Source organism: Phragmites australis, chromosome 16 (genome assembly GCF_958298935.1).
Source record: "Phragmites australis chromosome 16, lpPhrAust1.1, whole genome shotgun sequence".
Lineage (NCBI taxonomy): Eukaryota > Viridiplantae > Streptophyta > Magnoliopsida > Poales > Poaceae > Phragmites > Phragmites australis.
This window is the reverse complement of record NC_084936.1, coordinates 20,884,439-20,899,491: the sequence shown is the minus strand read 5'-3', so window position 1 is coordinate 20,899,491 and position 15,053 is coordinate 20,884,439. Positions and strand designations below refer to the sequence as shown.

General features: G+C 42.2%; 2 protein-coding genes across 2 annotated transcripts; both read left to right on the top strand.

The window, feature by feature from the left end:
• On the top strand, positions 1–2,420 carry LOC133894847 (AP2-like ethylene-responsive transcription factor At2g41710). Its single transcript, XM_062335023.1, has 6 exons — positions 1–268; positions 362–462; positions 764–852; positions 966–1,090; positions 1,187–1,263; positions 1,709–2,420. Exons 1-6 carry the CDS (start codon positions 123–125, stop codon positions 2,380–2,382), a joined length of 1,212 nt encoding a protein of 403 aa, XP_062191007.1. The 5' UTR covers positions 1–122; the 3' UTR covers positions 2,383–2,420.
• Positions 2,421–5,454: 3,034 nt separating this feature from the next.
• On the top strand, positions 5,455–14,501 carry LOC133896250 (histone-lysine N-methyltransferase ASHR3-like). Its single transcript, XM_062336824.1, has 10 exons — positions 5,455–5,979; positions 8,354–8,479; positions 8,957–9,073; positions 10,925–11,042; positions 11,169–11,265; positions 11,538–11,631; positions 11,921–11,999; positions 13,299–13,470; positions 13,621–13,701; positions 14,341–14,501. The coding sequence occupies exons 1-10, from the start codon at positions 5,581–5,583 to the stop codon at positions 14,408–14,410; spliced, it is 1,353 nt and encodes a 450-aa protein (XP_062192808.1). The 5' UTR covers positions 5,455–5,580; the 3' UTR covers positions 14,411–14,501.
• Positions 14,502–15,053: the final 552 nt, after the last annotated feature.

The window sequence follows — 15,053 nt, the reverse complement described above, 5'->3', positions numbered from 1 at the left end:
GACTGCGCGTCTTTTAAAGGTCCCTCGTACTGCCATCTTTGGCCAGCTTAATCGGTCAGATTGCTCTCTCCAGTCTCCACCACCCCGACACCTCTCCCTCTCTCTGCTCTCTAGTCTCTACAATGGCAAGGCCCCGCAAGAACGCCACAACTGTCGACGATTCCCACACCGCCGGCGCCCGCGCGAGGCCGAAGCTGAAGCGGACGCGGAAGAGAGGGCCGCGGGAGAGCCCCTCCCGGCGCAGCTCCGCGTACCGCGGCGTCACACGGTGATCAGTCGCTCATCTTACCGGCAGAATGATAGGCCAATCTGAACCATGACCAATCGCTCATCGTTCTGCTTGTTGATCACTTGGCCGCAGGCACCGGTGGACGGGGCGTTTCGAGGCGCACCTGTGGGACAAGGACACATGCAACGAGTCGCAGACCAAGAAAGGCAAGCAAGGTAAGGGGGGAAAAACTAGTTCTTGATGAAACGAATATAAAAAGTTGAGTAAATTTCCTTCACAAATTTCTTCTTCAAAACAAGGTCTCGGATGAGTTGCGACTGACCTCTCTTCTGCTTCCGTGTGTTTTGCTTCTTCTGCGATCTCGGATTGGCGCGCGCGCGCGCATGCAGTTTATCTCGGTGAGCAAAGAGCTTCTCCATCCTAACACGAAACGAACAGCTCGTGGAGTCTTGGCATGCGCTGGTTAGTTATCAGTTATCTGGCGTGGGGTTTTCGCTCACCCTTTCCCGTGTGTTTCTTCCCTCGGCACTGCAGGCGCGTACGACGACGAGGACGCGGCGGCGCGCGCTCACGACCTGGCGGCGTTGAAGTACTGGGGGCCCGGCACCGTCCTCAACTTCCCGGTACGGTACCCCTTCGATCACCGTCCTCAACCGGGACTCTCTTGCTTGGAAAGTTGGAATTGCTTGCCCTACGTTGTGATGAGATGATCATCTCGTGTCGGAATTGGTTGCAGTTGTGCAGCTACGACGAGGAGCTGAAAGAAATGGAAGGGCAGCCCAGGGAGGAGTACATTGGATCGCTACGGAGGAAGAGCAGCGGGTTCTCGAGAGGGGTGTCCAAGTACAGAGGCGTTGCAAGGTTCGGTACATGCATGACAGCCTCCAAGTTAATTTGTAATGTTCACAGCCGACGAGAAATCACCAACTGATTCAGAGATTATGTTTCTTTCTGCAGGCATCATCACAACGGGAGATGGGAGGCTCGGATCGGGCGCGTGTTGGGCAACAAGTACCTCTACCTGGGTACTTACAGTAAGTCTCTTCTCCCTGATGAGAACGAACATATTCTTGTCATCTGACTCAGCACGAGCTATCCAAAAGGCAGCCATCTGGTGTCGTTATTTGATAGGTGGTTTTCGTCCTGTGAACAATAGAGGAAACAATAAATAACTTTGTTTTTGAGGGAGAAAAATGAAGAACTTGAGATGCTCCTTTCCACACATTCTGAAACTTTGTTGGTGTGTTGATTTTAGAGAAGAACTACTAAGCATGCACTAGTGCTGAAAATGGAAAATATTCGTAAAAGAATTAAACTAAAGAATGATAACTACACTCTTAGGTCCGTTTAGCTGCTATGCTTTTGTCACGTTCTAGCGATTGCGCCATCTGAAGTTCAACCGAGTGCTGAGATCTGTAAAAGAAACAAAATTTTCGTACCGAGTTATTACCATCTCATTTGCACGATTCTACGAGACAGCAACGCAAGAGGAGGCAGCGGTGGCGTACGACATCGCCGCGATCGAGCACCGCGGCCTCAACGCCGTCACCAACTTCAACATCAGCCACTACATCAAGCACTGGCACCAGCACCGCCGCGGCCTAGGCGACGACGGCCTCGACATGGACGCCACCCAGTTCATCCCAATCCAACTACTACCAGACGACCTGGCGGAGCGCCCGGCCACCACCGGTCTCGACGATACCATGGGCGCTGCCGCATTCCACGACAGCGAGCTCTACCATCAACAGCATCAAACCGCCGATCGCTTGGGCGCGCAGCGTTCTGATCAGGCGAGACCGCCGGCTCACGCGGTGCCCACGTCGTCGTCGGCGCTCGACCTGCTGCTGCATTCGCCCAAGTTCGAGGAGATGATGGATCAGGTCTCGGCGGTGGCGTTCGAGAGCAACAGCAGCTCGCCGTCGCTGTCTTCGTCTTCGTTCTCGCCTTCGCCTTTGCTGATGCCATCGCTGCAACGGCAACCTGAATTTAATGGTGGCGCGCCGGCACGGTGCAGCTTTCCGGACGACGTGCAGACGTTCTTTGGGTGGGAGGATGGCATGAGCTACGCCTACGCCGAGGTTGACACGTTCCTATTTGGGGACCTGGGCGCTTACGCGGCGCCCATGTTTCAGTGCGAGCTTGATGTTTGATCTGAATCTGACTCTCTATTACTAAGAGTCTACTATATATCGTGGCTTTGTCAATTTTTAAGCTCTGTATCTCTCGTTTTTAATAGACGTCGTAGAAATACATGCATGTGACGATATGAGTGTGTGCATATGTCTACGAGTTGTACTCCTATTTCTAAAAAAAACACTCTATTAGCATATATTTATAATTCAACAAATATACATGTAAGATTTTTATATCTTCAAATTAAATATTTTAAAATTTATTGATAGTCCAACTTTTAGACATCAAGCGTGTATTTTTAACCCAAGTAAGTAGTAAAACAAATTTTCATCACATTAGAACACGGGTGAATTTACACTTAAAAAAATTACTAACGCCTGTGCTTTCATTCGAGATGATTGAATTTTTTTATATTGAACAGAAAAATAGAAAGAAAAAAAAGATCACTTTGCATTAATATATCAAAACCAAGCTTTTCTCAAAGGAGCAAATGAATCCTCGTGGCAGACATGCAAGTCAACCTTCATCGTCCCAAGCATTCTGGACCGTTCGATCAGAAATCATCGCATGAAGATGACAACATTGGCGTCTCCGGTTCAGCATTTCCTATCCAGGGCACACCCGCTTTCTTTTTTTTTCCCGAAAAAGGAAATATTGACGTGAAGCTTTGGATTGGTCAGTGCGGGTAAAGCGGTAGGAGTTGGTTTTGGATTTTTCAAACTCGCAAACCGAATCATGATGTTGATTCACAATTAATGCAACATAATAAGATTCATATTGGATATAATACTCAGCTATTGAAATATATTGTTCTAAAAAAAGTATATATAACTGTTGAACATGTTTTTATAAATATTGAAGTAGGTTTCACAGATTATTGAACCAACTCTATAGGTTATTAGGTGCATATAGGCTAAATCACATAAGAAATATTGAACATTATTTTATAAATACTGAATTATGTTTCACGGACGTTGAATTAACTCTTTTCAGTCGTTGAGTGCATATGAAAGACAAAAATATATACCCCATGAGTTAATTAGAAGGATTGTATACAATACATAAAGAAAAAAAAAATTGCCACCACTCATGGCCCAGACCTTTTTTTTAAGGAAAAAGTCAATTTTACCTCCCTTAACTATTGCCTGAGTCCATTTTCCCTCTCAACCGCAAAACCAGTTACATAGGCTCCTTTAACAATTAAAACCGTTTGTTTTTCCTCCCTAAGTAGGTTTGGACAGTGGTTTTATTCGATGTTGATCACACGTGGTAATAGCCCTACATGTTATATGACAGCTAGCTCTACTATTCGCGAAACCCACCTGTCATTCTCTTCATCGGGGTCGTGGGGCCCACTTTTTGGTCACACTGAGCAAGAGCACAGCCACGGCGGCTCTGGCCGCGCTCCCCAGTGGTCGACGTGGTCGGTGAGCTGCACTGGAAGCTGCAGCACACGAAGGTGAACTTGGATGGGGGCTCTGTTGTAGATGGGCGTGGCCGGAGTTGGTCAGCGGCGAAGAATGACCGCAGTTACACTTGGTCCTTCAAAGAGCACTGTGTCAACAGCAAACTAGGTCGTGGCCTAGCTAGTTGAGGGTAGTAGCAGCTTCATTGCGATTTAGCAAATTTGCTCGTGGGCTCCCGCCCAATGGGCACGACAGGGGCACGGCCAGCAACGGTGAGGCGGCTCGACGAAGCTAGGGCACTTGGCAAAGGGCCAACCAGCATCGAGCTTGAGCCAAACTGGTGTGGGAATCAGCATCCATAGGTCGAGGGGGACGTCACAATAGTGCCAATTGGCCTAGAGAGATGTTGGTTTGGATCGACAGCTTGGCGCTCCTTGGTGGTGGCAATGGAGACCGGCGGTGAGGAGATCGCCTATGATGGATTGTACAAGGGCGGATCCAAAAACAATGAGCAGTCAGGGAGCAGCATGAGAAGATGAGGAAGTTGGTAACCGACGTAATCGAGCCCAAGCTCACTGTTGTGAAGGATTTGTTGGTGCGCTGGAGCTCGGCCCAAGACCAGAGGTGGAGAAGAAGGCCCCGAGATCGGCTTCTTTGGTGGGGAGGCAAGGACCTAGTGGCTATGACAACACCAGGAACTCCTGGCACACCTTCCTACCGCGGTTTCTTCGACGGGGTGTGGCCAAGGGTGGTAGCAGCTTGAGCTCCTTCCCATTGACCGTCGCTCTGCTCGGCCGTGGAGCAAATAGGGAAAAATGGCGACGGCGAACCGGTGGCTGGAGCGGTGCTCTCCAAAGGACCGAGTGCCACTGCCGCCATTCTTCGCCACCAACTAACTCCGGCCACGTCCATCTACAGCAGAGCCCCCATCCGAGTTCACCTTCGTGCGCTACAGCTTCCCATGCAGCTCACCGGCCACACCAGCCACTGGTGAGAGCGGCCAAAGCTGCCGTGGCTGTGCTCTTTCTCTATGCGACCGAAAAGCGAGCCCCACGACTTTGGTGAAGAGGATGACATGTGGCTCCCTTGAACAGTAGAGATAGCTGTCATATAACATGCGGGGCCATTGCCACATGTGATCCATATCGAACAAACCACCATCCAAATCAGCTCAGGGAGGAAAAACAAATGGGTTTAATTATTAAAGCGGCCTGTGTAACTGGTTTTACGGTTAAGGGGAGAAAATAGTCTCGAGCAAAAGTTTTAGAGGCAAAATAGATGTTTCCCTTTTTGGGACAGATGCTACAGTATATATCCGTCTTAATGCAAAAAACGGACGCCCACCATGTGGGGGCTCCCGCACAGTACAACATGGGAATTTTTATTTTTATATTTTTAAATAAAAATTGTAAATCTATGCTTTTCGTTTTGAAAAATTACAGATTTAGACTTCTAATGCCCATCTATTAGTAATAATCGCTCTTCCAATAAGCGATATGAGTCTAGATCTATAATTTTTTTAAAATATAGTATTTACAAATTTTGTTTAAAAACATAAAAATAAAAAGTAGTAAACCGCCGAGGCCCATTTATGCACACCCGAACGGGCCCATAAATAAAGCAAACTAACCAACCGAGCAACCCCGCAACCGCATTCCCCTCTTCTTCTTCCCGCCTCCCCCTTCACCACTCCCCACTCCGCTCCCCTCTCCAACCGCTCCGCTCAAATCCCCAAACCCCCACTTGCCGCACAGCACCACGAAGCCCTGAGCCCTAACTGCCTCGCCTCTCCTCGCCGTCGCTGCGGCGATGGGGGCCCCTCCGGCAGCCACCACCTCCGCCTCCTCCGTGCCCCCGGGTCCACGCCGCCGCCGCTCCACCCACCTGATCGGGCCCCGACGGCGGGACCACCAGGATCGGCCCCCATGCACGCCCTCGTCCGCGCCAGCTCCACCGCCAGAGTCCGAGGCGGAGGCGCCTCCCTCCGGCGTGGAGACTCGCCGCCGATCGGCCCGGGTCCACCTCCGCATCCGCGGCCTCCCCTCGGCGGCGTCCTCCGCGCCCAGGCGGCGGCACAGGTCCCCCGAGGCGGCCCCGCGCAAATCGATCGAGGCGAAAGCGGAGGAGTGGGGGAGGGAGAAGGCGGCGTTGGGTGCACCCAAGGAGGAGTGCGTCCTACCCTTCCTCCAGAAGGGCGCTCCCAGGATGGTACGTGACTCGACGAGGCTAACCATTTCGTAGCACTTCCGTTTATTTTCTAGGGTTCGTACGCGAGCTTACTTTTGACCTCCTGTAGCGTTTATCGTGTGAACGTATCGGAATTGGTCCAATAACCTATGCAATATTCGAAATTCTAAAAAAAAACTATGCTAGATTTGCCTCCTTGCTGTTTTGGTGCCCCTTTTTCTCCCGAGAATGCTGTTTTGGTGTTTCGATTTGGTCAAGTAATGCTGAGTTTTGGTAATGTGGGATGGTGTTTCGATTTGATCACGTAACCAGAGAATTGTTATTGCCAAATTAGAGTCCAATGTCATATACGAACGCTGGGACTAGATGTTTCTTTGTTCTTGCAATATACGGATGCGTTTGGTGTGAAAGAATGGGTCTCGATTGATGTGATCTTGCTAAGATATGAAATGGGATCTCACAGGAGATACCTCATTTGATTTTACTTGGGGTCTCCAGCGACATCTTGTGTTCCCGTCAAAGTGAAACATAGGGAAATACTTCACTTGGTCATAATAATAATTGGTAATCTACCTCTGTTTACACTTATGATCTATGCAATCACTTTGAATTCAGAGAAGGTTTCTTCTTCCATTTCCTGCTAGCTTCGTGGCATATAATAAACTAGACTGCTCTTTGATTCTTCTATATGGAATCAGGTCCTGCCAAGGACTTCGTACCATAGCACGAATGTGCTGGTTGTGCATTTGCAACCACATAGAGTAATTCTTGTTGATGTTATCTAAGTATCTGTCGCAACTGTACTGAATTGTTTTGAGAAAGATAAATTAAAGATTGCTGTAAGTCCATTATAAAGTAACACTAGGTTTCTTAATGCTTCAGGAATCAGGAGCCTAGTGGAGCTTAACAGTGTATATATATATTTTTTGAACGCAAAAACAGTGAGGGAAGCCCTCACTGCCAGCTTTTATTAAACAACCATGGAAACGAAAAAATATATGTACATAACAGTTTATAATTCGTACCATTTGTAACATCATTGTACATTGTGCTTATTCTATTTTGGGTATCCATAAAGTACTTTTTGATGATATTTTCTTGCATGACAGACCAACCAATATAACATTTATTGGAATTGTTCTTAACACCACCGTATACGGTTGACTTGTGATATGCATATAATTTGCAACATGGCACATTCAGGAATTTGGCTATTACAAGACTATATGTTTGGCTATATAGAAACAGATGGCACGATTGCAGGGGGACGACAGTCTGCTGGAAGAAAACTTGGTATCCGAGCCAAAATGGGAGGGTTTCGAAACGACATTGAGTGTCATTATAGGCCTCTACATTATTATATCATTTTCATAACTTTTACATTGGAGAGGAATATCCTTGGAATAGACAAATTCGGATATTAGAAAGTTAGTAGAAGTGGGGATTTAACAAAATGGTCCGACAGGGATAAATCAGCAGATTAAGGATTAACTGTCTATAGGAGCACCACTCCCATGCCAATAGGAATTGAGAGTGGAACTCCATTTTGGTAGCACAGTTGGACCAATGGCACCAATTGCATTTCCAAGCAATCTCGATAGATTAAGGTCGAGGGGATTGCTATTGACTAAAGCATAAGTGGAAACGGAAAAATAATGGTATAATTCAAGTATTCCCTACAGATAGAGAACAGAGAATATTTTTAGAAACATGACACATTGAGTTAATGGTTAACTCTTCTGTATTTAGAATCCATATGGAATAGTTTAGCTCCCGCAAAGAATGAGAGTTTAATGTGGTCAGTATGCAAGTAGTGAGTGTTGGTCTATAGGCTACTTGAAGAAACTGGATTATATTGAACCGAGCAGATTTCCCTACTGATTCCTCCCTTGAGAAAACACTGACGTGCAATTCTGGAATGTTCTCCGGACAATAATGGTTTGAAAAACCATATATGTATTGCTGAGTGTGCGATCATCCAAGTGTGACATAACTGACATAAGAAGGCAGCAATAGTAGAGTCTGAATAGACAACTCTGGAGGCATTTCTTATCTTCATGGTTTGTAGGTCTGGTTGCTGATAGATAAAAGAAGATAGACTACTGCATAAATCTTGTCATAGAAGATAATAATTACATCAAGGAAATCAGGGTATGTACATACTCTGGTCGATAATGGAAGAAATAATAGAAGAAAAGTTAGTCAATAAATGAAGAAATGATGTCAAGAATATATTTTTACCGCATTCTGGTCTACTTGAAAGGCTTCTGCACAAAAGTTACTTGTGTTTCACACAATATTGCTCCGTTATTGGTCTGGTCTTATGAAGTAGAAAAGGTACTATTATGCTCTACTGATTTACTAAAAAAAGAATCTTCAAATCATTTGGATTCAGGTTGAGTGCCTGATTTGCTCGAAGTGTATTCTGCCTGATGAAAGGATTGAATGTACAGTAAATCACTGTGAAGTAACCTTGCACAAGGCTTGTTCTGAAAAAACTGATGGATGCTGCCCTCGGCATGTAAGTTATCTGAAACCAAGCTGCAGGTCTAAAATTTCAATACATAACCTTGCGGTTTTCACTGTGTTGTTTTTACTGAGTGTTTTCAGGATTTATAGCTGAGTTGCGTTGACTTTTTAGTCCAATAGTAACATGTTTTGTTCTCTTTTTGTTGATCTTTGAAACTATTGAGTAGTGCTGGTAGGTACTACGGCAGGGGATGCTTGTTGCATTTGCCATGCCTTATTAAAATTTAGTGGTATTATTAAAAAGGGTAATGTAAGACAACTCAATTTTGCTTTAATGAAAATGGCATTGGGTGTTTTTTGCTGACAAAAATCAGGATGTACTAGGGATGCCTATTTGTGCATCTGATTACATTTTTCCCCTGAGAATATTGTGCATCTGATAGTAAATATTTATTTATTCTCGTATATTAGTTTTAGAGAATTTTTAATAATTGACAATAGCGTCTCCTATTTCTTTTTAACTGCACAGATATGCTTTTACTGCAAAAGGAGGATATCTAGGCACCGTGTGCAACTCACAATGCCTGCATGTACTGAATGTTCACTAAAGCAGAATAGGATGATTGATTCTGAAGATCTATCAAGGGTAATGATCTGTTGGGTGCTGGAATTATTATTCACAAGTGGTACTGTAGCACATGGTCAGATAAGATTAGTTAGATTAGTTGTTAGAGATAAGTTAGTAGTTTAAATCAGACAAGAGTTAGAGATAAGTTAGAGTTGAATTTGAATTAGGACTATATAGGCCGGCTATATATACATGCGTCAGCCGTTATTAATCGATCAATCAAGAATGAGAAATCAATCTAATTCACAGTCTCCTTAATTTATAGTCTAATCCCTCCCCTAACAGCTTCATCCAGCCATTACCTTAACATTTGGTGTCAGAGATGTCAAGTTCCAAATCTGGACACCATCGTCGACATCAAGCCACCAGCGCTACAACCACGTTGCCACCAATGATCATCATCGACGTCAACCATAGCGTGGTTGCTGCTGCTCCAAACAAGGGGACCTAGTGCTCTCACGTGAAGGGATGTGGACACTATAACTATTCATCAACATGGAGATTTCAGGGGTTGCAACCATAGCTGCCACCACAGCTCGAGGACAAGCTGTCTTGCAAAAAGGGTGAATTTGTTAGGTGCTGGAAGTTCACGTGCGGTACTGTGTTCATGCGTTTGGATAAGATTAGTTAGATTGGTTGTTAGAGATAAGTTGGTAGTTTAAATCATATTATTATTAGAGATAAGTTAGAGTTGGATTTGAATTATGACTCTATTAGGAGTCTGTAGGTCGGCTAGCCGGCTATATATACACGGCGCCAACCGTGATTAATCAATCAATCAAGAATGAGAAATCAATATATTTCCTAGTCCCCTTCTCCTATGTTTTTTTTATAATTCTAAATCTCCTCAATCCATAGTTTAATTCCTCCCCTAGTAGCCGACGCCGCCCAGCTATCCTCCTGGCGGGTGTTTACCCTAACATATGCCATGCTTCATCACTTCATGCACCTTATTTTAGCTTGGTAGTTAGTTACTTATATATACACTTAGCATCTTCAGTGCCTACAAAATATAGAAGAATGAATTATCCAGTGAGTCCTAGATAGCAGCAACTGAGAACTACAGTTTGCTCCTGGATAATATAAAATAAGATTTGTCAACTAGAAACCTGTTAGGCTATACGTATATGTTTTCCTTTAATGTAAATGTTGTTACAACAGCTGGATATTGGCTAGATTGTTTTGCAAATTGCTTGCGATTTCAGAAATGCAAGTATATCATCATTGTAGAGGAGTTACTCGTCACAAAATCGCTTGTCTTTAAAATATATTTAGTGAAAGTTATTGGCTATTGGCAAGATTTTTCCTTGAAATCATCAATATGGCTTCCCAACTTGTACATGTGGGTACATGTACTATCAGCACCATCAAATATGCTTTGGGATTGATTGAAGCTTTCAAACCGCAAAAAAAAAAAAAAAAAAAAAAAACCCGATTGCATCTTCTAATCATTTCAATTTCCTTGCATATAAATCTTGATATAGTCTGTGGGGCTTAGATAGTTGTGTAATTTGTATACCTACATGTACTTCTTTAATTTTGCCATGTCTCGTTAACTTCTTTGTAAATTTGTCAGCTTAGATGAGGCTGGATTTAATTCACAGTAACTGTTTTATACTCTTTGGTTTTTGTTTTCCTCGCTGGCAATGAAAATCTTCTATTAGAAGCTAATTTCAAAAAGTGAGGTTATTATGGAGATCGCATATGTGCCTTGCTTTATATCTGAGATGATTTGTTTTGCGGCAAACTGACAAAATATCAGAGGAAAAACAAAACAGCATTTGAAGTCGTTTCTAGTTTGGAATTTGATGATTTTGTTTTAAAATTTTATTTGATGTATATTCTTATTGAGAACTGATCCGTTTATAGGAAGTATTCCGGCGTTTACCTCTCCCATACACTGACCAAGAGTTCAATATTAACCATATTAATAAAGAGGGTTTGGAAAATGAGAGAGAACCACCTCCATATGTACATTTGAAGCGCAGTATCCTTTCTTAATTGTAACTTTAATCCTCACAATTCTATCTAGTGTAAAAAGAGTTCATATTTATCCATTCGCATGTTGTAACTTCGAATACTTATGCAATTGGCATTTCCTTAATGAACTAAGATGTTTATATTGTCAAGAACAAACGTGACAGCGATGCCGTTGAAGGTGGATGCACCGATTGTGACCATGACTCAACCTGTAAAAGTTGTTCCTGCAGGTACAAGCCGCCCCTCCCATTTCTTGTGCCCAAGTTTGCCAGATGTTCGCCTATTGTTTTACCTGTACCGTCAAGTCTTTTGACCAACTCTGTTTCATCAAACACGCGTATCACTAGAGACTGGACGGATTTGTACACTCCAATTGGTCCCTTTCTTATGCCTGCTAGAATATTTGTATTTTTCTTCTAGAAACTGCTGTGTGTACTTGTTCATTAGATAAAATGCAAGTGCATTTCTTCCATGAACTGCAAATTTAATACTATTATTGTAGGTCTGTATTGATTAGCTGCTCTCAGGCTTGTCATTGCTCAGTTAAGTGCTCCAACAAACCATTTCGCAGAGAGAAAAAAATTGAGATCGTTAAGGTAAGGCTTGCTGTCACTACTTCGTTTGGTGTCCCCAAAAAGGAAGTCGACTCAGATTGTGCTTTTTATAATGCTAATGTGTTCCTTTATTTATTGACTGTTGTTTCTACTTCAATTGCTAAGAATTATTTTCATTCCTATTAGGAATGTCATGTCTAAATATGAGCATCAGGTCTCCAACAATATAAGTTGTCTTGTTTATTTAGCACATCTTGGTTCAGGTTGGCAATTTACATATTCTCAGATATTTTTTAGTAGCAAATAACTGCCTGATGGTCTAATTCTGTAGACACAGCATTGCGGATGGGGTGTTGTTGCACTGGAATCCATTGAGAAAGATGATTTTGTGATAGAGTTTGTTGGAGAAGGTATTGGAGCTCTTCTGTGGTCTGCTTAACCATTTAATTTTCATTCAATCCTCTATTTATTGGCTGTTCCCTATGTTCTTGTGGACTTAATTATAGCACTATTTACATGTGAAATTTCTTTCACGCCAGACATGTCAATAGGTGTTTCTTTTCCATACCTGTCAACTTTCATGATTAAAATATTCCATAGGTGCTTGTTTTAACTGTCTACTGGTTTTTGTTTTCAAGATGTACTATTGCTGTATTAGTTTTTAGATTAACTGAATAAATATGGGTCAATTTTAGCTTAGTCTCTAATTTACATATGGCCATATGCAAATATTTATTTTCACACATCAGTGTACCATAATTTAATATCCCAACGTATTACACATACCTTAAGCCAATGTTCATAGTGCTAGCACAGTTTATATTTTTAATATTTAGATTATATACTACATCTGATCCCAAATATAAGTCTATTAGTACATCGGCACGATCTCCAATACGACACTTTGACTAATAATAGCTATAAAATATATTATTTCAAACAGAAAGAGTTATATATTATGAAAGTATTTTTATGATGAATTTAGTAACATCAAACTTATGTTGCCAATCTATATGATTTTTTAGCTATTGATGGTCAAATAGACTTATATTTGGGATCGGATGTAGTAGTAGACTACTAGAACGTACATCTGTATATTGTAAAGTACACCATAAATTTAGCCACCTACCATGTTAATGAATATCATTACGGCTTTGATGTTCAACTTTTTTTAGCACCGATTATGGAAACTGCATTATGTGTCATCCATCTATTCTTTCTGCTGCGGTTTTCTTCATATTGTGACAATCTCCTGAATTTATGAATGACATATTTGGATATATTGCATGGAAGCTTCCTTTTATAGTATCAAAACTGCCTCATGTTCCCAGAAAAAATACTTCTTTTATGCGGCTCTTGTGATTTAGTACTTCCTAGTGATTTTCTCTCGGAGGATGCTCATGTTCTCTAGTGATTTACGATGATACAATTCTGACCTGAATGTATTTCACACTATGATTTACCAAAAAAAATCCTGAACATGATGCTGTTAACTTGCGTACCTTCCCTGTATGTTGAAATCAAAAGCTAGTTTTTCTTTTCAATGAATAATTGAAGCAGCATACTTTAACCATCTTGCTCATTTGAAAATGTAGTGGTATTCACGACAAGGCTTGGTTTGTGCTCAGGAGTGTACTTTCTTTTTTATTACATATTTATTCCAAATCATGCATCATTTTTAAAATTTTGTCCTTAATATCTCGCTCCAGTTATAGATGATGTAACATGCGAAGAAAGGCTTCAGGTCATGAGACAACGTGGAGATCAGAATTTTTACATGTGTAAAGTCAGCAAGGACTTTGTAATTGATGCAACGTTCAGGGGAAATGCTTGCCGCTTTCTTAACCACAGCTGCCAACCTAACTGTCGGTTGGAGAAATGGTAAGAATGCCATCTTATTTACACATCTTTTTATATGCTATACTGGCTTTTGCTATACTAATTCAGTAATTTGTTTTGGGTTCTTTCGTAGCCGGTACTAAATTTTCTTTAAAATATACGGTTTAAGTGAATTGTTTGTCGTTTTGCTAGGCAAGTTAACGGCAAGACAAGATTAGGTGTGTTTGTTTCACAACCTATAAAAGCAGGGATGCCCTTGACCTACAACTACAGGTACTTCAGAATTACTCTTAATCAACCTCAAGGTTGCTGATATTTTTTCCAACACCAGATCTTTGAACGAATGAATGGCTAGCATTTTTTTGGCACATGAGGGATCTCTTGTTCCTTACATTATTCAATATGCTACTCTTCAAGTCCGTATTTCAAGAATTATAACCTCAGTCAACATATTATTTATAGACATAAAAACATATATGGTGACATATATTCAAGTAGCATGATGGTGGCGTTTCTATTTATGAGCAGACTTACTCTACTGCTACTTTTAATAAATAAATATAGCAATCATACAGAACACCTGAATTACACACGAAGCCTGACTGAATCCCACTGTCTTTAGTGGATTTACCTGGAAACTTCTAGAACTATTGTTAATCCATACTGTTGTTATAGTTCTGGATCCTTGCTGCTATTTTACAAAAAAAATTAACTTCCAATTATTTTTTGACAACATCCTGTTAAAATCCAATTATTTGTTGACAACATCACTTGAAGGCTGAGGCCACAACTACTTCCCAGGCAGAGTTCCCATATTTCTTCAGTTGAAAACTTCCTGTTAAAATCGACTGAAGATTAGTAATCTTGAGAAAATAGTTCATGATGTATGAACATTTCCACTTTATTTTGTAGATTCTGTACTTATTTCGGACCAGAGAAGAAATGTTTCTGTGGGGCTCCAAACTGCCAAGGGAAATTGTGACCAAGGAACATGTACAGTGTCAGAGCGATATATAACAGAAGGGACCAAAGCAATGAGAAAACCATCAGCTTACATTAGCAAAGAATAACAATCACGAACGGTATTAATGTCCACCAGTACGATGTATCAGTCTCTGATATTGGCACAGTATAACATGATATAGATATAATCAGCTAGGAGATTTTGTATTCGGTTTAAATAGTTAGTTGGATTATAATCGAGACTCTTCAGTTTTTTTTTTTTTTTTTGACGAACGAGAATGAAGCTGCTCATTCATTACCATTAGAAGAAACAAAGAAAAAAAACCCGGGAAGATCCGGCATGAAGTGAAATAAAGCACAACACCACAGACAAGGAGGCTCACCAAGACCGTCTAAACTGAACAACACACCAAAACATTGTCCTACTATTAACAGAGCCCAGCGCGTGTCATTGTTGCTAAGCCCGTTGCTATATGACAAAACAACTCTGACTTCACCACGGTGGGCCTCAACCTTCGCATCGATATTGCTTCACCTCATGCGCACGATCCCCAAAGAACAAGCCGGCTTCGTATCATCGTTGTCAAGCTCATCGCGCGCCTGTGACACAGCATCTTCGACTTCACCTAAGCATGATCGTTCGTCGTGACCCGTTGGGAAGC

Excerpts from the sequence above, each read along its gene's own strand:
- LOC133894847 (XM_062335023.1), top strand. The coding sequence starts at position 123 with ATGGCAAGGCCCCGCAAGAACGCCACAACTGTCGACGATTCCCACACC. Across the intron at positions 463-763 it reads AGGTAAGGGGGGAAAAACTA|GCGCGTACGACGACGAGGAC; the intron begins GTTCTTGATGAA and ends TCGGCACTGCAG. Across the intron at positions 1,091-1,186 it reads AAGTACAGAGGCGTTGCAAG|GCATCATCACAACGGGAGAT; the intron begins GTTCGGTACATG and ends TTCTTTCTGCAG.
- LOC133896250 (XM_062336824.1), top strand. The coding sequence starts at position 5,581 with ATGGGGGCCCCTCCGGCAGCCACCACCTCCGCCTCCTCCGTGCCCCCG. Across the intron at positions 11,043-11,168 it reads ATATGTACATTTGAAGCGCA|ATGTTTATATTGTCAAGAAC; the intron begins GTATCCTTTCTT and ends TAATGAACTAAG. Across the intron at positions 11,632-11,920 it reads AAAAAATTGAGATCGTTAAG|ACACAGCATTGCGGATGGGG; the intron begins GTAAGGCTTGCT and ends CTAATTCTGTAG.